The sequence below is a fragment of the Protopterus annectens genome, chromosome 6.part0 (genome assembly GCF_019279795.1).
Source record: "Protopterus annectens isolate FY-2018-M chromosome 6.part0, PAN1.0, whole genome shotgun sequence".
In the NCBI taxonomy this organism is placed as follows: Eukaryota; Metazoa; Chordata; order Ceratodontiformes; family Protopteridae; genus Protopterus; species Protopterus annectens.
In genome coordinates, this window is record NC_056737.1 from 319,377,713 (window position 1) to 319,402,259 (window position 24,547).

Genomic DNA, 24,547 nt, shown 5'->3' on the forward strand with positions numbered 1-24,547 from the left:
GGTAGTATACAGTGTAGCTTTGAATCAGACTATCCACTTACCTACCTTTTATCCAAATCCACAAAACAAAGGGGAAAGACTACTACATTCCTTGGACATTCACAGACGACTTCGTTATTATTTGGACAGGACAAAGCCATTCAGGAAATCTGAGCAACTCTTTGTGTCCTATGCTACAGGTGCTCAAGGAAAGGCTATTTCCAAACAGACAATTTCAAAATGGATAGCCCACTGCATACGCTTTTGTTACTTATTTCATGGAAAAACTGTGCCTGCATGCATCAGATCCCACTCCACCAGGGCCACAGCTTCCTCTGCAGCTTTCCTCAGGGGGGGTCCATACCAAGGACATTTTGGAAGCAGCCACTTGGAGTTCAGTGCACACTTTCTCCAAGCACTATCACCTTCCACTATACTCTAAATCTAGAGCAGGCTTTGCCACAGCAGTCTTGCAGGGCATCCTCGCTCCTCCTAGTTCCACTTAGTACCTACCACCCTTACTTAGCTTTGGGATTCTTCCCATCTGTAATGACTGCAGCTGTATGCACGATGAACATAATACAGTTTTGTACCTACCATAAATGTAGATGTTCGAGTGCTCATACAGCTGCAGTCCAAGTTACCCCTCCTCCGTCCCCTGTTAGGACAGGCCTTATGACAAACACCTTTATCATACAACCTATTTGGGGTATTCTTTTATGGTGTATTTGCTTGCAACTACTTTTTTTGATTTTTCTATATTGCATGTTTGCATAACATTATGTTTTGCCTTCCTCCTGGGGGCACCTGACATGTGGGGCAAGAAAAACTGAAGAAAATGGCGTTGGCTGCTTCTTTTATACCCCTGCCGCACTGACGTCAGGGAAGAAGCGACGACAACCGACGCCGGACCTAGACTTTGGAATTCGGCCGACCGAGGACCCGCCTGACGGCAGGATAACCCATCTGTAATGACTGCAGCTGTATGAGCACTCGAACATCTACATTTATGGTAGGTACAAAACTGTACTTTTTATTTGCAGCAAGTCCTTCAGTAATTGCTCTTCTGCAGTTGTAGTACTACATTACGTTTGTTCGCCAATGCTTTTTTGCATCTGTTTAGTGGTTACCTAATACTTTGGCTCCAAACCAGTGAATTTTACATTAAGGGGAATTTAATTACGAAGAAAGAAAAGGTGAAGATGTTTCTTGTTTAAAAAAAATTACATTAAGAGGATTAAACGTCTGCACTCTTGTGGCAGGAAAGGAATGATTTCACTTATCTAGGCTGGGAATTGCTGGTGGAAAGCTTATTGTATGTTTATTTGATTGGCCTAAGGGCAAACCTAGTTTATATTTTTCTTTTTTCAGCTTGTGTATAAGCCTTACATTTGCATGAGTCTTGGCTCACTTAATCAGAGCGGCTCAGCATTTGGTAACAATGCCAGAGAGTTTGAGAAATGTTGCTAGCATTTGAAGCCATGCTTGGCAAGAAATACAATTTCAAGTATTATTTTGCACTTTTACTACTGTTTAGAGTTTTAAGTTGCATTTTTCTGCTGTTGTAAGGATAGCTGTTCTGCAATTGTACTACTCTAAATACATTGTTGTTAGCAGTGCCTTTAAGCATCTGTTTTGCGGTTCTTTAACACTTGGGCTCCAAAACAGTCAATTTTGCATCAAGAGGGCTAAACGCCTAAACTCTTGTGTCAGGAGAGAGCTGATTTTACCTGTCTGAGCCAAGAATTGCTTGTTTAAAGATTACTGTGTGCTTATTTGATTGGCCTGAGGGCAAACTTAGTTTAAATTTTTTTTTTCAGTTTGTATCCAAGCCTTGCATTTGCACAACACTTTGCACAGTGGCAGTAAGTAGTACTTTGTATAGTCGCAAACACCTAGAATTTGTATTTTTCCCTCTAAGAACTACCTCTGAAATTTCCCACAGTCATATGCTGCTCAAGGAGCAACTTGTTTGCATTCCGAGCAGCATCTCTGCATTTTAGTTAGCTTTAGATTACATTATTACAGCCCTCAAATCTACAAGTATCCTCTCTAAAATTTCTCTTGGTACTGTAGTAGGATCTGTTTTTGCATCATCTCTGTATCAGTTAGTTGTAGATTACACTACTAAAAGCATCCAAACCCCCCCCAAATTATTTTCCTTTGCGAAACACACATTAAGGACTGGCAACCATGGATGGGCACTTTCCTGCTAGCTAGCTTAGTGGGCATGTGCATCCTAAGGCAGTGTAGCAGTTGCCTCATGTTTCTTTCCAACCACTTAATTCTGGAACAAATACAGTATGTGAGAGATGTAGTTACACAATGTAACTGGAGGCAAGACTGTCACATACAGAGACAAAAAACATCAAACAGGTTGTCAGTGACACCCACCCACACACACACACACACACACACACACACACACACACACACACACACACACACACACACACACACACACACACACAACACATTCACTCATACTAACTAAGGACCATACACATAGACCCTCATATGCATAGGTGCTCACATGCAATCTGCCCAAACCTCTTAGGCTTCCCAGATGCTGTCCTCAGGAACTCCGTGTGCACATAAACAAGACACCTCCCACCACAACAAATAAAACTACTCTACATAGTTTCTCAACTACTGAACCCATAAAGCATGACACCAGACAACCCAGTGTTTTGGTCATAGGGGACTGTTGTGAGACACACTGATGTCCCTCTTACTAGGCTGAATAAGGAGAAGTCACAGTGGTTGCCTGTCAGGGCCCAGGATTCACCAGATTACACAAGCACTCAGGTCACTAAACCATAATTACTGGTATGACTCAGTCACAGACCATGTGGGCATAAATGACCTGAGATATACGCCCTGGACTGTATGAAGAGAAACATGATTGAGCTCTCATGAGCCTAGCATTGAGCAGCATTCTAGCTTTTCCAAGAATGATGCCTCACTACCAACAGAAAGTGATTGACTTTGATAATTAGCTTAGTTACTGGTGTCACTCCAAGGTGCTCCAGTATTTGTCAGTCTGGGAGAACATGATTGACAGGCCACACTGCTTTGCCAGGGATAGTCTGAATCTGTTGCCAGTTGGCTTTTGGATATTGGTGAAATCATTATCCATTTCTATAGGGCCTTTTTTAGACATTGCCAAATAAGTAAATCTTCCAGTGCAACAAAATCTACTCATGGTACTGCTCAGTGCAGGGAGTCTCAACAAAAAACTACACTGCCTGGAAAGGGTCCCTGTTATTTTAATTTCTTGGTATTGCCATTCGTTGAACTATTTTGACTGAGATCGAGTCATGGTAGGGATCAGGAAATCTGCCCTTTCTCCACTGTAGTGCGATCTTGGAGTTGCTATATATAATTAGCAGAGGGTGTAGGGGGTTCAATGAAAATGCTGTTCAACAGTGTGGCCATTCGATGAAGTAATATAGACCCATCTGGAAGCACTCCTCACCCTGAAGAATGCTGATGTCTGTGCAGTTAATAAAACATTGTTCAAAGCTGCAGAAAGCATCCCAGCGGTGCAAGGCTATAATGCCTTCCATACATTTAGACCATCCACTGTACATGAAAGGACAAAAAGTGGAAGTGTATTGGTCTACATTAAAGATAAGCACACTTCAAGACTGGTCAAACAGTATGACATGCTTCCACTACTCCACATCCAGCTAACCATAGGTAAATCCCCTGTTATTTCCTTGCTACAGCAAGTCCCACGCCATGTCCCAGGAAAACCATACCTCATACCTGAATACACTAGAATCTCTTACCATTCAGCCCAACAACATACTTGTGGATGATTTCAACTACTTCTTCATTAACTTGGAAGCTTACATGACCACTAACAGGCAGGCTAAAAGATTTCCAGACTTTGTCATTGCAAATGCCCTGGAACAACTAGTATGCACTCCCACTAGGGGGTACAAATATCCTAGACCTGGTACTGACAAACATGGTGGAGAGTCACCCCCCCCCCCCCCAAGTGTATTCTCACTAGTTAGATTGGATCACAAAGCAGTCTCCTTTGAAATAAATATAAAGCTAGAATCCCCATCTCACCACAGAACCTTTAAGAAGTTTCTAAGGCTAACTACCTCCTGTTAAGCGATGACATAGCTAATTTCCAAGCTCCCCCAAACCCAGAAAATATGGATGCCTATGCAGTGGTGTTCACAAAAGCACTATACAGTTATATAAGCAGCTGTATAGAAATGGCAGTACAAGACTGAAATAAATCTAGGTCATACTGCAAAAACAAGCCACCCTGGTGGACCCCTGGTATAAATAGGTTGTACAAAAAAAACCCTGTCCAGAAGTAGGATAGGATATGCACAACAGGACAAACACACTCTCATTAGTTTAAACAAGCAAATCAGGGGACTAGTCAAGTCTTCAAATGCCAACTTTGAGGCAAAAAAATAGCCTCCCAATAAAGGATAACTATAAGGTATTTTTCTTTTCCTGTATGTGGAGTTAGTTATAGATAGCATCACCTATACCCAGCTAGAAGATATAGCACGTCTGCCAGCCGAAAAATTCAGCTCACCTCCTCATCACCTCCTGTTATCCCCCAGGAAATACCCACTGTCATTCATTTAGTAGTTATCACAAAAGAACAGGTTGTCAAGCACTCTCTAAAGCTAAAAACACAGTCTTGATGGGTCTTGACAATATTCCAGAATGCCTCCTAAATAGCTTGAAACATGACCTGTCAGGCCCACTAGGATCTCTATATAATCACAGGCTCCAGACAGGCTTTGTCCCTGGGGAGTGGAAGACAGCAGCAGTCTGCATAAAGGGGATATCAACAGATCCAGGAAGTTACAGACTTATAAGACTGACTAGTCTCATGTGCAAGGCTATGGCTATGGAAAGAACAATCATGGACCCAATAAACAATGACACTGGAAATCTCTACACAGTGGACCCAACCCAGTTCGGTTTCGTCAAGGGCAGGTCATGCCTGCTGAGTCTAGTGAACCTCTTTTAGAAAGTCACCAAGGTCATGGATGAGGGTAAAACAGTGCACACTGTTTATCTTTACCTGGCTAAGGCATTTGACACAATTCTCCACTTGATTATTTTAGATAAACTCACAAAAAAGTATGCATAAATCCCTACATTACCAATGGATAGCCATTTGGCATATGGACAGAATACTTGTCTTTAGAGTGGGGGAATCCAGATCCAGCAAGAGGTCATTTACTAGTGGTGTACTACAGAGTTCAGTGCTGGGACCTCTCCTGTTGAGAGTATACTTCTTTGAAGTATAGGCTAATGTAGATGGCCTTTGGCTTACCAGATTTGCTGATGGCTGCAGTTTGGGGGCAATCACTGAATCCCCCAGTGACACAGACATCCTTCAAAAAGGTGCGACTCAAATAATTGGTGCAAGAGCCATGCATAATTACATTATTAGCAGCAAATAACACACCCCTAATAGTGGATACAGTGGTGAGAAATCTGGGTACACAGATGGACAGTAACTTGAACTTTGACTACCATGTGTCCACGGTGGTTAGGAAGTCCTGTGTGGCAAAGCTGATAAGTAAGGGCATGGCATCTAGATCCAAGGAGGTTATAGTCCAACTATACTTGGCCCTCATCAGAACAATAATTGAGTGCATAGTACTTTTCAGCATGTATATGACCAGGCACTTGCAACAACTGGAGCAGCCTCAAAGGTTCCTTACAAAAAAAAATGCAGGGTGCATACAACGTGTCCTATGTGTAGCACCTAAAAGTCCTATCCTTTTACTCTGTCTCCTACCGACTGTTAAGGGGTGATCTATGCCTAACCTACAAGACATTCTGAAATCTGCTTCTGATGGAACTGGCACACATTTTCAAAGCAAACAGCATGAGGACTACCCAATCCAAGGATGTGGGAGGTTGGGATAATGGTTCAGGTGTCTACCTTACAAGACGCAAGGTGCAGGGTTTGATTCTCACATGGGGTAATTGGCTAGGCTTAAAAAGTGGCCCACAAGGGCAGTTAGTTTAGTACTAATCTATGAACCTTTAATCTAAACCTTGCCTGTGGCGTGACCAAAATATGCTGGAGGGACAAACATGTGTCTCAGAGATTACCCCTTCTCTGGAACAGGCTACCTATTTACGTGAAGCAGAGCCCTTCCCTAACCCTCTTCAAATGCAATTTGTATCACTGGGTGGGACATCATAAATTCAGTGATGCAAGTGGTGCCTGTATTCATTATGCACAGGGGCACTCTTTAAATTACTTAGAGATATATGCACAAACCTAAGCCATCCATTAGCCCTTTGGTATCCAGAATCTCGGTAAGTCCAAGTAGTAATGGATAGGCTTGTAAGGTCTCTTGAGACCTTAGCCTAATAATCTCCTATGAATCTGTGATCTATGATGAGTCAAAGCTACATATGGACACTTGCAAATTAGATCATTATACAGGGCCTGTAAAATCTGCAAAGGGCAGTAACCCTAGGTAGAGACTGTCACCTCATGCTATTAGTCACAAATGAGCATCGTCACATACCAAGTAGAGACTATGTCTTGGAGCTACAGTTCTGTGCCTGAACAAAATCAACAAAGTCATGTATTCATTCAAGCCTAACATTCAAATGTGCATTATGCTTCAAAGATAGCAGGTACCTAAAACCAAAACAAGTTACAACAAAAAACAAACTGCCTCTATTGCTAGAAATAGTAAAAAAAGCAGGAAACTGCATAGCTAAGCCAGTGTGGAAAGACTAGATCAAAGTAAATGTTCTTATCACTTTAAACCTGGGTATCCCCAAAAATTACATAAAAGAGGTAAAACCCCTGACTCTGAAATGAAATCACATCAGTGAGACACACTATCAGGCTATCTGGTGTGTAACAAAATATTAACCACATAGTGATGCAGGGAAAAAGATCAGGATGCAGTGAAAAAAAGTTTATTTTTCATATTTATGTTGTGTTTTTCCTTAAGCTCTGGTGTTACCAAACTTTCAGTCTGTTTCTTCTGCATGATATCTTGGCCTTTCAGTACTAATTTTCTTTTTCAGCCACACCTCTTAAAGTGAAGAAGGGTAGCTCAGCATTTAGTCACACTTTTTTCAGAAATGTATTTGTATACGGTGCAATCACAAATCCTTTGTAGTATTGCAATAGAGTGGATGTTTTCAGTTTTCTGCTTATATGTAGTTCATTTTTTCATCTCATTCCAAAATCATTTACATTCTGAACAGAATGTTCTGCAGGACAGTGATATTATTTCTCCGTAAGTATGTAAACATGAAGTTAAGTCCTACTTTTTGTTTTCCGCTTTTTTCACACACTTTCCCTGTTTATGGTCAGCGTGACATATAACATTTACTTTATTTCCCGCACTTGCATTTGCCCCAGTATGGCAGTGGCATGGGAAAGAAACCCTAGGAAAATAATAGTTAATGTAGTCGAGCAGGGAGACAAAAAAGTATGCTAGCCCTTCAGTAAAAGTATGTTAGTGTTAAAAACAGTTTGAAAAGTTAGCCAGTTTCTGATGAATAATGTTTTACATTAGTGAGTGGTCATTCTTAGTAGATGGGCAGATCTACATGTACAACACTTGTATTTTTGTCTGTGTGCATGACTACATTTGTTTGTGAAAACACTTTTTGTGTAGTTTCAGAATTTAGCAGTAGTTTATGAGCAATTAGAGTGCATCGGAGTACAACAGACCTAGTGGCTGAAGTAAATAACAAAGTATTTTACTTTTGAGAAGGAACATTATTCTTTCATGTTTTTGGCTGCCATGGCTTTTATACAGCTGGAATAAGTGGGTAATAGTGTCTGAATACATGTCTTGTTACGTTAGTGGTAATTCTGTTGTTCTTTTCAGCAAATGGCAACAGCAGATGGTCTGAGCCGTCGTTCTGCAGAGAAGGAGAGACCTTTTGTGCTGACGAGATCATTTTTTGCTGGATCTCAGAGATATGGTAAGTTAAAATCTGTATGAAATCCCAATGTGTCACTGTTTGCATATTTCTCTGTAAAAACTTTTGTGAGGCTTCAGGATGCAGCACCTTACTTTAGATGCTAGTTTATCCTTTTGTGGAAACTTATCATTCTTTTTTTTTTTTTTTTTTTTTTTTTTTTACAGTTTTTGGCAGCTCAAGGCTACATTTCTCTTCATTGGGTTCATTTATGTCAGTATATGCATTGTACATTCACTTTTCTTATATCATATTACAGGCATGTAGTGACGTGTTAGAATATTTTAAAGCAACAACCGACAATATGTAGTTAAAACCAGCACCCCATAGAAATGAAGTCATTTGAAACCCCCAGTTTTGCACAGCAGGGCACATAACATCAGTGCTATGTTACTTTTGTGAGGTGTTCATCCTCTTAATAAGACATTCATCAGGTCCACATTTTCAGCAGCTTGGAGGAAGCTTGTTTATATTTGTGGTGGCAATTGCAGTGTTGACAGTATTGGTATGATTTACAGTTGTGCTAAGTGTTTGAGACAAGTTTGTTGTCAGTAAGTTTGTTCCTTGCTATACTGATTTCAGTAAAACAGGATTCTACAGAGTATATTTATGTGTATTAGTGCCTTTCTTTGTAGGTTACTTACATTTATAGCATATAAATTTATACACCCATGCAAGTTCACTTTGGGCTTCACTGTTAACTTATTACTTCAGGACGAAGGGCTTCTGTTAGTCCAAAATCTCAAGTGTAAAACCTTGGTTCGTCTAGTAAAAGATGTCACATCTCTGTGTTCCACCACTGACTGTTTTAAGAAACAGTCATATGCTGCATTTTTTGTGTACATTGCTTCAACACTTTGATCCTTCTGTGTAGCAACATTCAGTTTGATGTTATTTATTGCCTTTATTATTAAACTTCACTTATTACTTTATTAGCAACACATAATGTTCATAATTACAGTCGCTACTGTAGTGGCCTAAGCTGTACGGGTTGTATCTTGCATAGGATATAAGAGCTGGACAGCTTCTAAAGCATCAGGGTGCCTTCCACATGCCCAAACTATTTGTCAGCATGAACTGAGCTGACTAAAAGTCAAGTTTGGGCACCAAGCCTTTCAGAGCTTTCCTGCCAATGGACAAAGCATTAATCTCTGAGCTTTAAAGGATCGACACTCAGCTAAAGCTGTTCCATTGCTGGACAGGTAAGTTCCCTTCAAGGAAAAAAAAAACTCTTCCAGTTTAGTTTTGTCATAGAAAAACTTACTTTTTATGAAGCTATGAAAGTGTTTTTGTTAACTGTTCCTTGACTTTTATGTACTTTTAAACAGGAGCATTACTTTTTTACTTTTGTAGTTAGAAATTGTTTAAAACTACTTTATCTATGAAGAAATTGTTTGTTGTACTTTTTGGGATGGGTAAGTATTTAAAGTGCTTTTTATTGTACTTTACTTCTTGGGAAGAATTACTGTTTTTTTTTACTATGGATGCTTCAGGAGGTTTCTCCGCTTTCAATTGGGAAGCAGTCCCTTTCAGGTGAGGACATTGCCCTTTGGTTTGGACATTGCCCTTTGGTCATCACAGCCCCCTGAGTCTTCACTAAGTGCATGGTAGTGGTTGCAGCTCATCCCAAACTGGACAACTGGCTCATAACCGCTGCCCCCCCCCCCATCCACTCCAGGGATTCCTTGCACTGGCTTTGCTCACAGTTAGATGTAACTGTATGTCTGGCCAAATTTAAGCTTCAACTAGTTCAAATGATAGAGTTCATTGGAGTCAATCTGGATAACAAGTGACAGGTAGCTAGATTACCAGAATCCAAGATTTTTACCAATCAGCACCTGGTGATGGCTGTACTTTCCCATCAAAAATCACCAGCAAGTCTGTTCTGCATCTTCTTGGCTCAATGGCAGCCACCATTAGTTTAGTCTCTCTGGTAAGATTTTACATGAGAGTGTTACAGTGGACCCTTGCACATTAGTTGCCATTTGGAGAAACCATATCCAATGGTGGATAGAGTTTCTGCCAGTGTCTCGAGGTCAACCATTTGTTCCCCCTTCCCCCAGGCCACAGTGACCACAGATGCTTCCCAGCTTGGGGGGGGGGGCATTTCTTGGGAAAGACAGTGCAGAACACATAGTTGTCAACAAAAGCCAGTCTTCACATCAGTGTCTTGGAGATGAGGGCAGTCCTAGCATTTTAGGTCTTTATGGATTCCTTCCCCATGAGTGTGATCGCCATCCAAACAGAGAAAATGTTGGTGGCATGGTACATCAACAAACAAGGGGGAACACATTATTATCCATTGTGTTGAGAGGCCATGAGGGTTTGGAAGAGCACAGTGTAGTCCCACCTTTTTCTGATAACAGTACATATAAAAGGAAGTCCACTGTTTTAGTAGGCATGTTGAGCAGGTCTATTCTTCTAGTTCACAACTGGTCCCTCAACCTATTAGTGACAGAACAGATCTTCAGCCACTGGGGCCAACCTTGTTGTTATGTATTTGCCTCCTCCTCTAACACCAAATGCAGCCGGTACTTTGCCCTGATCCCCCAGGAGGGTAACTCCCCGAGGGATGATCTATTTCACACTTGGCCCCCTCTCCCCGGCTTCCTTTGTTTATTCACCTAAACCCTTTATACTAAAGTTTTTGCAGAAAGCAATGTGGAGCAAGGCTACTGTGATCGTCATTGCTCCCTTCTGGCCTCGACAGATGTGGTTTCCCTTCCTCTGGTCTCATCCATTCCCTTCTGTATGGTTGCTGGACCGTATTCCAGATCTTCTGTCTCACCCATCCAGGATGCCTCACCTGGACATCAAAGCCCTCAAATTGACAGTGTGGTTCCTCCAATTCCTGTGATGTTCAAACAGTCCAGGCTTTCAACTCAGGTAATATACATTTTGACTTGCTCACAAAAGCCCTCATCAGAAAAGTTTACAAGAACAAATGGAAGATATTTTTAGTTTGGGCTTCCAGTAGAAATATGGATCCCTTTAATTCCCCTTCTGACTATTTTAGACTTTCTGACCAGCATTTCTATATGATGATGGAGTGAGTTATTCTACTATTTAAGTTCAGTTGGTAGCCATCTGCAGCTTTCACATTGAGAAACTCAGTCATCTGCTGCTTCTTTGAAGTTGTCTAAGGCCTTCTTAAGAAGCTTCTTCTTTCTCCAGTCTCCTCTCAGGGACCCTCTTCCTCCTTGGGATATTAACATTCTTTTTCTTCAGGCTTTGACAAGACCTCTGTTTGAACCTGCAGCCATAGTTGAGTTGAACTATCTTTACTGGAAAACTTTGTTTTTGGTGGCAGTTACTTCCATATGAAGAGTTTCAGAAATTCAGGCCTTTCCCTGTAAAGTCTCTTGTCTGGTTTTCCACAAGGATAGAGTGACTTTGAGAACAAACCTCCTTTCTCCCTAAGGTGGCTTCAGAATCCACTAAACCAGCCTGTCAGCCTTCCTGTTTTCTTTCCTTGTTTTGCTAATAATGGAGAATACATGCTACATCTTCTAGAAGTGCATCAACAACTCAGATTCTGTTTGCATTGCACTAAAAACATCAGAAAGACTGATTAATTGTTTTTATCCAGTTTTACTGGGAAGAAGATTACAGGCGTGCCCAAAGTAACTCCTTCACTTTGTCTATCTGAGTGCATTTCATATGTTTATAAGGAAAATGGACTGTCTTTACCTGACACTCCCAAGGCTCATTCTGCTAGATCGGTCACTGCTTCAACTGCCCTTAACTCCAGAGTACCAATTGATGACATTTGTGCTGCAGTGACTTTGTTTAATGTCCATACCTTCATATCCCATTTCAAATTTGACTTACAATCTAGGTCCAGAGCATCCTTTGTGTCAGCCATCCTCCAAAACAGCCTTTCATGAGTCCTCCCAAGATTTATGGTAGCTGTGGACTCTGTCCCATTCATTGAGGACTGACAGAAGAAACAACATCAGATGTGAAAGTTATGTACTTACCTTAATGATAGATCCATGTTGTCTGCCTCTGTCCTCCTCAATTTCCCTCCCTCCATCCCTCTTCCTGTTGTCATATTCCCTTTTTGTGGAGTGACTGCACTGACTCCTTTAGGCATGGTTGTGCCGTCTTCAGGTGCTGCTTTCCAGCAGTCTATTTAAGCAGAGGAGCCTTGAATCCAAATTCTTAGAATGGCTGAAGTTGGAGACGATTGGATCTGAAGTACCCAGTCATTAAGAAGATGAACACAGGCAACACAGATCTTTTGACAAGGATGGGAAAGCTTTTGATAAGTTTGGGGAAAAATGTATGCTTCTGAAAATTTTATATTTAGAAGTCTCAGTTTTTAGACTCACATGTTAAAGTTTATCCTGCCATTTGTGAAAGCATGAGGAATGTTTTGGCATCCATTTCTTAAGTGAGGAGAAATCTGCTTTGTGTAATGTGATTTCTTCTATTTCCCAAGTCACAACTTATTGACTGAAAAATGCCTTTGACTGTGTAGATACCATTTATAGGGCTGCTGCCACTGGAACTGTTTTGAGGAGGTTTGCCAGGCTGCAGTCACAGAACTTCCCCAGAGGACATCAAAAATAACATTTTGAATTCTCCTTTTGGATAAATATCTAGTTTCTGGACCTTCTGCTGCAGAAGTTATCAAAAAGTTTGATGAGAGAGGAAAGATTATTCAAGGACTCAGATTTTTCAGCCCTGTTTCTCTTAAGTTTTCGAAGGGCTTCATCATTCCCTCATCTGACTTTAACAAAACTCAAAATAAACAAAATGCTGGAAAGTATAAAAAGCAGTGCCCTGGGGTAGGGGTCCAAAAATAAGCCAGCTACAGCACCCCAGAGCAAAGGATATTTAAATAAGTCAGAATGACTATACAAGAGACTTGGATCTCCCACCCTACACTTCTAGCCCCTTAATCCTCCCAGAAAGTTTGAACCTATATCTCTGTCTCTCTCTTTGACAACAGATTGTTTCAGACATATGGGGCCTGATCATGATCTTCGAAGCTACAGATGGCAGTGGGAGGCTTCTCCTATTTTCCACAGGATTCTTCCTCATCCACCAGCCCAAACTCTTCTGGGTGGATGCTGTCTCAGGGAATAATAGAAACTATTTTTCCACTTTAACTATTTACATTCGAGTGACACCTCCAGGTACATCTGCAATTAACTCCTACTGATCCCTGTAGGTGTCAAATAATGCTTGTTCATATTTGCATCAGTAATTCCAAAATCATGTTATCTACAAGGTTTTGCATGATTTTATCTTAAAGCTTACACAATGACAAACTCAACTGTATTAATATTTAATCTGTGTCTACTGCAGGTAAATAGGATACTGACTGTTGTTTTTATGATATTAATTTATAAAGATATAATGATCACATTTTTCTAAATATCTCAACGATCAAGTAACACAAACAGAACTCCTTAGCCTCATATGAAAGCTGTCTGCTAGATGAATAAAATGCTGCTGGTAGTGTATGTGTAACGAGTAGTTGCTGAGATATTGTAAGTTGTTTACAAAATATTACAAATGTAGTAATTACTGTGTTTACTGTGACTTATAAAATTTGGTTTAAGACCTAGAACCTGAAGAATACTACCACTATAAAATAGTTTGTGCTGAAGAGTTTGTCATTTATAATGCTTTCATAACCCATATGGTTCCAGAGATATGAACATTTGTTTGAAATGTGAGGACGTAATTTGATTCTGTCAAAAGGCTTAGACTCCGCCAATTGGAAGTTACAGTGCAAATTGCCAGAGCTCCATTGGAGTGAATAGTGCCAATATTTCACTTCAGATGTATCCCTTCTTCATTTGATTTACTTAGCTTAGATTTAAAAAATGCATTTCATCACATTCCTGTTCATCCAGTCCAGATTTTGGGAGTTTCTTAAGGTTTACTGTGTCTACATCTCACTGTCAGTTATCTTAATTACCCTTTACTGCTCCAGGAGTGTTCACAAAGTGTCTAGCTCCTGTGATAGTCCACTGCAGACTGTAGGGTATCCACATTTTCCCTTATTTAGATGACTTGTTTATCTTTGCAGAGTCATTTTCGAAGTGTCAGGAATCTCTGTCTTGGGTAAGGGATCTTGTACAAAGGCTGAGATTCCAGAAGAACACTCAGAAGTCTTTTCTAACTCCTTCTCACAGGATTGTTATTCTGGGGTGCCTACTGTACACCTCAGTGCAAAGAGCTTTTCTTCCATGGGAAAAAATAGATCTATATTTAGATGTTTTCTGGCATTTCTTATGTAGACCTCTGTCTCAACAAGGGAATTCCTCCATATTCTAGGTCTCATGGCATCTATGATCCTCATGATACCTCTGGTAAGAAGGCTCCACATGAGAAGTATTCAGTAGTATCTGAAATCTTTTTGGTTACAGCATCAGCACTTATTGACTTCTTCAAATTCCAGTTTTAGGATTTGTAAATAGGTAGTGGGTGTGATGGTGACACCAGATTTCTCAGAATCCAAGTCCCCGATTCTCTCCTCTTGCCTCAGCAAAGACAGTCACAACCAACATGTCAGACTTTGCTTGGGGTGCCGTATCAGTGGGCATAAAAGTACAGGGTCTTTGGAACAGAAAAGACAGACCAGAACACATAAACATAACTGGAAGTCCCAGTACCCATCCTCGGAATAAATCATGTACTTGCAAGCTTTCAGTGCTCAACCATCTGCCTCCTGGGTGTCCCCATCCACTGACATCCTTGTGAAACTAATCACACAGTGGGATTGGAAGGCTCCTGATGCCATAGAGCCTATACCCAGAGACCGGACAAAATATTATCACCACTGAAGACCACCAATACTGGGCAAAGGGTTTATCAGTGGATGTCCTGGTAGTGGTGGCTGTCACCAAAAAGGAACTAGCCAGGGAGAGTCCTTCTGTTCATGTTCCTAACAGGGAGTCCAGGATGATGGACAGGTTTGGAAAGTGGGTCTACGCTTCATCGACCTTCGCTCTTAGGTCCTTGAACTTTATGGCACATTTTACAAGACTCCAGAGAGAACTGATTAAGGAATTATCAGAATTTCTAGCTGTACCTGTGTCCAGCGAGGTGCAAGATAAGGTTGCCTCGCAGCTAGACACCCTGGAGTCTATATTGAACTCATCCATTTGATTCATTGCCGATGCAGTCGAAGAGACAACCAGAGCAGTGGGTTCCAGCATTGCCATTAGACAGCATACCTGGATGCATGTGTGTGACCTTATGGATGCCTTCAAGTCTTCCTTCGTAACATTTGTTTGGCCCTAAAGTAAAGGACACACTTGCCAGGTATGAACAGGATGGTAAGATCCTGTCTGCTGTGGGTATTCGTTTTTCCACTCCTCAACGATTCTTCTCCAGGAATCAGAGGAGTGGGAAAATGTGGTTCAAAATGTCTATCACATTTGTTTTTACCTACCTTCGTTCATTCTTGACATCCCTCCCTCCTTTCCCCCTCTTTTGAGGTTTCCTGGAGGATCGTATCCTTGTCCTGGGCTTGCATTAGGGTTTTTACCTTGGACACTGCTTCCTGTCATTTGTTATTAAATGCTTTATCTTGCTGCAGTTTGCAAACTCGATCTGAGGTAATGTACATAGAGGCATTGTGGGTAGAGACTTAGCTTGAGAGATATGTTAGCTCTTACAAGCTTTCAACTCACTGAATCATCTGTGGCCCTTGGGACCTATTCATGTGTTCACAGACAACACCACACTGATGTGGTACATAAATAAGCAAGGAGTAACCAGATATTACCTCCCAGTGCAGGCTAGCCATATTAGCATGGGGTATAGTTTTACAGCACAATCTGACTTTACAGGCATCACACATCATGGCAGAGCAAAACTGTGTGAGAGATAAGCTGAGCAGGACAGACCCTTATGAATGGACACTAAATCAGGGCGTCTTACAATATTTAATCCATCCGAGAGAAACACATCAAGTAGGTCTTTTTGCCTCTGCTTTAAACAGTTAACTGGCAAAATTCTGCTCCATCATTCTGTGCAAGAAACCCTGGAGAAAAGATGCTTTTTCTTTTCCATGGACAGGAATGCTACTGTATGCTTTTCTACCCTTTCCATTGATTTTTCAGGGTACTTCTGTAGACAAGAACAACTCTCCAGAGGCCATTACAGTGACGCCCTTCTGTCTCAGGCAGCAGTGGTTCTCCCTTCATTTGGACTTGACCATGGGAAATTACCACAAGCTTCCTCCAAGAGTGGATTTTCTCTCGCAAGATCAGGGATGTATGATGCAATCCAACCCCAAACAACTGCAGTTGACTGCCTAGAGGATAGAGTTTAAATACCTTTCAGGTACCTTTTTTATGAGGACATGCAGCATGTATTAATGGAGAAAAGAAAGCCTGCTACTAGAAAGTCATATATTAACAAATGGAAGAGGTTTTCTAACTGCTACCCACAAAAGAACCAGCACCCATTCAGGGCTACTGTTTCTCTGGTTTTACAGTATTTGTGTGAGTTACTATCATATGGCTTGTCTTACTCCTCAGTCAGGGTTCATTTGCTATCCATTTCTGCAGGTCTGCCCATGATCCTCTTTCAATTTATTCTCACATGAAAATGTTTTTGAAAGGGGTTCTGCATAAGAAGTCTCCTAGAAAAGCATTGGTTCCTCCTTGGGATCTTAATTTTGTGTTAGAAAAACTAACACTTGATCCATTTCAGTGAGCTCATGAGCTGACTTGAAGTTCTTGACACGGAAGACTCATCGCTCTGACTTCTGTACGAAGAGTGTCTGAGTTGGAAGTTCTTATGGTTTGTCAGCTTTATTTCATTTTCCACAAAGATAGGGTTTCGTTGAGAACTAATCCTTCTTTTATACCCAAAATGGTAACCAGATTAACTTTAAGTCAAACTGTCCATCTCCCTTTCTTCTTTCCAGAACCTAAAAATGAGGGAGAAAGAAAGGATACTACATACTATGGATGCCTACAGACAACTCGGATACTATCTTGACAGAACAAAATCTTTCAGAACTTTTAATCATTTGATCATTTCTTGTGAAGGTAAGAAATAAGGATAATCTGTTTCAAAACAGACCATTTCCAACTGGTTGTGTAAGACAATTGCATTTTATTACTCCTATCACAACATAAAATCCTAATGGATAAGGCGTCTGACTTTGGATCAGAAGATTGTAGGTTCAGGTCCTACCATGGTCGTACAGCAAGTAAAAGAATATTGAGAACTTTGGGAAAACAAACCCTTCTGTCTTCTCATTTGATAATGGTGATGTAAATGGGGTCACATTTTCAGGTGGTTGCTGTTGAGGTTAATGTTCTTACGTTTCAATCACTTCTGAAATTCTCTCTTAGAATATCTTTTTGTATGTATTTCTTATCACTTTCCAGACACATAGGCACTTTTAGAGTATCGTATCTTTGTCTCACTCACTAAGTTTGCGAATGTCTCTCCTCATCACTTTGCCATCTGCAGTTTGAACAAGAGACCTTGGCTGTTTGCATTTCTTCTTTGAAGATGCTTATGGTTGTTTCTTAGTAGAACTCTGCTGAATTCTTTTTTTGTCTTCTTCCGTTAGTTCAGAAAGCAGTCTAGTATGTTTATTATAGTCAGATCTTTGTTTTGATTTTATTGTCTTTTGAACCTGATTTTGGTTATCAGGATTCAGAAAAAGCAATAGTCAAAGTAATCGTTCCTGTTACTTTACAGCTCACAAGTTACAGGTCACAGACCTGTACTTTGCAGTGAACTATACCCATATTTCAGTATTGCTAACTGTAGATCTGCATAATGGTCACTGTTAATGCTCTGCAGCTTTTTCATTAAAGCTTTGCATTTTGTACCGTTTTCATTACTTGGCCATTAGACTGTTGTGCAGTTAAGAACGGATGCAGCATGGTTAGATTCTCAATGCTACATAAATTTCTTAATATTCATTGTATTAATTAAACATGCACTCGTAGTGTCAGTCAGCCTCAACTTTTAAAAACTTTGAAAGTGGTCGCCACCAATCAGATAGACATACTCTTTCTTCATACTGAAACAAAGCTGTCTTAAGAGTTACTGCATAATTTAAGCAGAAATGTTGGCTTATTTCCAAATGTATTTTTAAAGACATTACTAGAATAGGCCTTAAGTATGACCTTTTTCTCCCACTATGCCATAGTCCTAGCACTTGATATGTCCTGTAGTCAGGATTTCAAATGTATTTCTTCTGTTTTCTTCTACCTGCTTCAGTGTTTATCATTTTTAGAAGGTCTAAATTTTTAGATCTGATGTTGTCTTTTTCATCTGTTCCTCAGCTGATGATCTTGGATACGTCCTTGGCCACTGTGGTAAACTTTAGGCTCCGTAGCTTGAGTTCCTCCCCTTACCCATAACCATTCTCTTCTACTTGATTAGCTGAGATCTCATTTGCCGCTTTAACAGTAAGATGTGGTCACTGCTATCTCAAGTGTAGGATAGTGAGATAAGTGAAATTGCTAGTTTCTTTATGTAGTCCAGTACCTTTTTCCCTTTGTTTCTGTTTCTCATCCTCCTCTGTTTAAAAAAAAAGAAGTTTATATATAGCGTTAGACAACTTTAGTAGCTGTTAAATTAAGTAATCTGATGTTATCAATCTATGTTTATTCTTGATAGATGGTACTCTGTTCCGATCCTCGGAACTGACTCTGCCATTATACAGCTCGTGCCAGCCAAAAACTCTTGAGCTAAGTCTGTACCCACAATGCCCCTGTGCACATTACCTGTGATCTCATTTGCTGCTCTGTCAGCATGATGTGTCAGCCTGCTGTCAGCTAAGTGTAGTTTATATTTTGTCAATTTATTGCTATATCTTTGACAATTTTCACCCTCATTTCTTCTCATTCTCTCTACCTTTTTTCTCTTCTAACCCTTGTGGGTTTGTCTTTAGTACCATCGTTAGTACTTGCCCCTTTTTACCTCAGGTAATACTTATCTACAGTTGTTGGTAGATCTCAACCTCCCTTCTCTTAACTTTCCCTTTTTCTGTGTGTGTGTGTGTACGCACGAGTGATTTTCGGGCATCTTTTTATTTTCGCCCTTCACTCAGAAAGATGTCTGAACAAACTGCTTCAACGGACAAACCATCGAAGGGCACATCAGGGTTTAAGCATTGCCAGGACAGTGATAGGAAGATGCCTAATTGTGATGGGCATCTTTCTTGTGTCTTTTGTCTAGGGGCACCTCGCTTAGAATTGGACTGTGACATATGTAAGGGGTTCAGTCAAAGAACCTTAGCAGAGTGTAGGAATAAGCTCCTGCTTAAAAGCCTTCTTAAATCCACTTTCAGGGAAGCCTTGTCCAAGGCAGACTCAAGACAAGAGGTTCCGAAGAAGAAAAGCCTTTCGGTACTGACCTCACCCTCGGTTCCAGTAGCCTGTAAACGTAAATCCTTGTTTCCGCACACTTCAGAACCGACGGCCAAGGTTCCAAAGCATCAAGTTAGTGCCTCCTCAGCACTGTCAACTTCTGTGGTGCCAACAACATCCTTGTCGGCACCAGCTTCTTTAGGTTTCTGCTCGGCACTGACTTCGCCTTTGGTTGCACAAGCTTCTACATCTGCACCAGTATAGCCTCAGCCCACCTTCTCAGTGCAGAAGCGTGTTTTGAAAATGCCCAGGACAAGATATTCACCTACTGTAAACCCTTATGTTGGACCGCTACCTAGTCCATTCCCTGAAAGACCAGATTCTCCTTCAGCCTTTTCAGTATGGTCCTCCAGGATTCTCTCAGAATTGGATGTTGTAAGGCTGGTGGATCAACTGTTCCTGGCCAGAGGTGTTCCCACTCTGTCTAAGGCCCCTCTCCCATCTGGATTGGGGACCTTTTCTCCTGAGACTCCTACTTATCCTCCACCAATGTCAACTACAGTTTCGGAGCCCTGCACATCGATACCCCTGTGCCGGCTGTTTTTGTACCGTTAGGTGGTGTGGCCACCTCAGCACAGGAAATTGCCTTGACATTGTTGGCTCCTGCTGTGGAACCGATGGAGTCTCGGGGTCGAGAGCCCATCATTAGTTTTGTGGTTTCCAGTTTGGCACATAGTTTTAGTATGGTGCAGATCTCGGTTCCAGAAACTTGGATGGTTTCAGATCCTTCCCTGGCTCCAACCTTGGAGGGCGGTCCCTCGAGAGCAGAGTGCGACCTTGGTTCCAAGGTGGTCCTTCTCGGTTCTGGGCTTCCACTTCTCTTCAGGGGGTACTGCCTTTCAGGTTATGGAGAGGGTCTTAGCCTCCACAGGCTCCCAGCTGGTCCTGCCTGCATCAGGCACCCAGCTGGACCCACCTGCATCAGAGTGCCATATTTCCCTTTCCTCTGGTCCAGAGTTGACATCAAACTCTACAACAGGACAGCATGCACCGAAGCTTCAAGTTACCCATTTACAAGGTCCCTCCTCTTCGGAGTCCTCCCCAGAGATTCTCACTGAGGAGCCACCCCAAAAGTGGACATGCAAGAGGAAGCATCTGGATTCCTCTGAAGAATCCATCACGGAAGACACCAATTTCGATGACGTGGAGGGTTCCCCTCGGTCACCTTCTGAGGATGTTTCCTTTGGAGACATCCTAGAAACTTTGAAACAGTGGGATAACTGGAAGTCCCAGTACCCATTCTCGGAATAAATCATGTACTTGCAAGCTTTCGGTGCTCAACCATCTGCCTCCTGGGTGTCCCCATCCACTGACAACCTTGTGAAACTAATCACACAGCGGGATTGGAAGGCTCCTGATGCCATAGAGCCTATACCCAGAGACCGGACAAAATATTATCCCCACTGAAGACAACCAATACTGGGCAAAGGGTTTATCAGTGGATGCCCTGGTGGTGGTGGCTGTCACCAAAAAGGAACTAGCCAGGGAGAGTCCTTCTGTTCATGTTCCTAACAGGGAGTCCAGGATAATGGACAGGTTTGGAAAGTGGGTCTACGCTTCATCGACCTTCGCTCTTAGGTCCTTGAACTTTATGGCACATTTTACAAGACTCCAGAGAGAACTGATTAAGGAATTATCAGAATTTCTAGCTGTACCTGTGTCCAGCGAGGTGCAAGATAAGGTTGCCTCGCAGCTAGACACCCTGGAGTCTATATTGAACTCATCCATTTGATTCATTGTCGATGCAGTTGAAGAGACAACCAGAGCAGTGGGTTCTGGCATTGCCATTAGACAGCATGTCTGGATGCATGTGTGTGACCTTATGGATGCCTTCAAGTCTTCCTTTGTAACATTTGTTTGGCCCTAAAGTAAAGGACACACTTGCCAGGTGTGAACAGGATGGCAAGATCCTGTCTGCTGTGGGTATTCGTTTTTCCACTCCTCAACGATTCTTCTCCAGGAATCAGAGGAGCGGGAAAATGTGGTTCAAAATGTCTTTCACATTTGTTTTTACCTACCTTCGTTCATTCTTGACATCCCTCCCTCCTTTCCCCCTCTTTTGAGGTTTCCTGGAGGATCGTATCCTTGTCCTGGGCTTTCATTAGGGTTTTTACCTTGGACACGGCTTCCTGTCATTTGTTATTAAATGCTTCATCTTGCTGCAGTTTGCAAACTCGATCTGAGGTAATGTACATAGAGGCATTGTGGGTAGAGACTTAGCTTGAGAGTTTTTGGCTGGTGAGAGCTGTATAATGACCTCGGAACCGAGTCCCATCTGTCAAGAATGAACGAAGATCGACAAGACAGATAATAACATTATGGTGAGTACATAACTTCTTTTTTTCCATTGGGCCTTCTACCCTTACTTACTCTTATTACGTCTTGGCATTTCTCCTTTACCATTGTTAGTATTATTCTGTTTTCTATCTCTGGATATAGTTGTTAACATTGTTGGTATTTTGTTTGCTGAGTCACTTTCTTTTTATGGGTATCTGTCTTCTGAGATGTCTGCTAAACATACTGGATTTAGGAAGTGCACTGCTTGTGGGCACAGAAATCCCCATTCCTGACAGCAGTTTGGAATATGTCTATTGCCTTGGCTCAGCTCTCATTAAATCATGTAGATTTGTACTAGTTTTAATAACTGGGTCCTAGTTGAATAAACAAGCTACTTTTAACAGGACTTCTTCCTTCTATTTTTTCCTACTTCTGGAGCCCCATCCTCCTCCAAGAAATCTTCAGGGTTAACTCAGGACATGCATAAGGATTCAAGGAAGTGATCCTCTGACTGATCTCTTCCTGTGATGTCCTCAGGCTCCACTGCGCCTATCCACCTCCATGTCTCTGACCCTGACAAAATCAAAGACTTCGGATCCATCCTCCCATTCAGCTGTGACATGATCTAAGCCAAAGTCACCTCAAGTTCTGGCTAGGTTTTCTCTAGAGCCAGTGACATCCAGGCTACACTCTCCTTTTCCGCAAGACATGTCTCCACAAGTTTTCTTTCCACCTTCCACTTCATCCTCCCTCAGGTCATCTAGGAGCTTATACGAAGCATATGTGGATAGGATGATGAGAAAGTTTCTCAGAACCCAGATACAGTTGGGTGTTATTCCATCTCCATCTCCCATCGGAAATGTGAGCCTTCCTACTACACAGACCCAACCTGTGACTCCTACTCTGATCTTCCTAGTGGTTTTGGAGATTTCATATCCGAAACATCCAAGTATGTTTGTGTCAGATCAGAAGACTTGGCAGTCTTCAACTCTGACATTTTGTCTGATCCAGTTGGATCTGACCCTTTTGGATCCAGAGAGATGTCAGTGTTACAGTGGACTCTAGCAGTACAGTAGTCAGTCAGATCCCATTCACTGATGGCACTCATTCGTATCATGAACGTCTGCAGGCATCACATAGCATGGAGGATACCTGCACAAAAAGTCGTTCTGGGCCACAGTTTTCCACTGGCCATGCCCTAGGCTACAGTGACTGTGGATGCCTCCCAACTAGGGTGGGGTTCATTATTTGGGAAGGACAGTCCAGGACACGTGGTCCCAGACAGAGGCCAGTCTTCACATCAACATCCTAGAAATGAGAGCAGTCCTGTTAGTATTGCAGGCTTTTCAAAATGTTATCCCTCTAGGGATGATTGATATTTATAGTAGCAACATGCCTGTGGTCTGGTACATCAACATATAGAAGGGAATCCGATCCTACCCTGCCTACTGTGTCAGGAGGCAGTGAGAGTTTGACAGTGGGCGATCTCTTCTGACCATTTTCTCTTGGCAATGCAAATTCCAGGGAAAACTATTGTTTTAGCAGACAAATTGAGCAGGTCCATCTTATTCCCTCACAAATGGTCTCTCAATCAGTCAGCAGCAGAAATGATATTTCACCGATATTTCAACCATGCTGCAACCTCTTTGCTTCTGTCCTCAATACTAACTGCAGGAGGTACTTTGCCCTAATCCCCCCAGAGTGGGAGTCACCGAGAGACTCTGGTTTACTGTTGGCCCTCCAGTGTACTATATGCCTCCCCTGCAACTCCTGCCATCCCCAAGTTTAATCAGAAAGCAATACAGTGGAAAAGCAAGACTGTCCTTATTGCCCTGTTCTGGTTCCACCAACTGTGGTTTCCCTTCCACTGGCCTCACCTGGTTCACCCTTCCTGGATGCTGGATCCTATGCCGGACCTTCTGTCTCACCCTTCCAGCTTGCCTCTCCTGGACATGAAATCTGTTAAGCTGACTGCATGATTTCTTCATTTCCAATGATGGTTAACTCCCTTATTTACCACATTCTTCTGTCATCGTAGAAGGCCTCTGCCAGGAAGACTTACAAGCACAAGTTGAAATTATTTTTGATCTGGGCCCAGCAGAGACATCTAGATCCATTTTCAGCACAGATTCCAGCTATTCTTTATTTCCTGGCTTCCATTTCCAATAATGGGGCTAGTTATTCAACAATTGAGGTGCAACTAGCTGCAAAAATCACATTTTCACGTAGGCAAAAATAATTCTTCTCTAGCTTAAGGGCACTTTGCTTCTTTGGACTACTATTAAGGACCCTATCCTTCCTTGGGACCTTATACTTATCTTTCAAGCTTTAACTCAGTTCCCCTTTGAGCCTGCAGCAGAGTTAAAGTATTTATCATGGAAAATGCTTTTTTAGTTGCCGTTCGATCAGCTAGATGGGTATCAGAGCTCTATTCACTATGTGACTTTAATCTTTCATAAGGACAGAGTATCCTTCTGGACCAACTCTTTCTTCCTGCCTAAAGTGGCTTCAGAAGCTAACCTTAACCAGTCTGTTAGCCTACCAGTATTCTCCAAAAATGTTCTAACAAAAGTGAATACATGCTCCACTTATTAGATGTGCATAAACAGTTCAGATGTCACATTCACAGAACTAAAGGCCAAAGAAAGTCAGAACAACTGTTTGTCTCCTTTTCCAAAGCTAAATGGGGCAAAGCAGTGCCAAAATTAACCTTAAACAGATTGCTAACTGCTTGCATTGTCTTCATTTACAAGACTGAAGGACCGTCATTACCCAAACATCCTAAAGCTCACTGTACCAGAGCTATGGCTACATCATTTGCTTTCTGATCCAAAGCTTCTATAGATGACATTTGTGCAGCTGCTACATATCCAATGCTCATACTTTTATATCTCATTACAAGTTAGACATTTTATGTAGGAACAGAGCACTTTTTTATTTGCTGTACTTTGGAATATCCT

General features: G+C 41.7%; 1 protein-coding gene across 1 annotated transcript in view; it reads left to right on the forward strand.

Moving 5' to 3' along the window:
- The window catches only part of GANC (glucosidase alpha, neutral C), a 981,067-nt gene that overhangs the window by 579,048 nt on the left and 377,472 nt on the right, over positions 1–24,547 (forward strand). Inside the window, exon 15 of the mRNA XM_044074070.1 lies at positions 7,848–7,944. Coding sequence (XP_043930005.1) covers positions 7,848–7,944 — 97 coding nt within the window. The remainder of the gene's footprint in view (positions 1–7,847; positions 7,945–24,547) is intronic.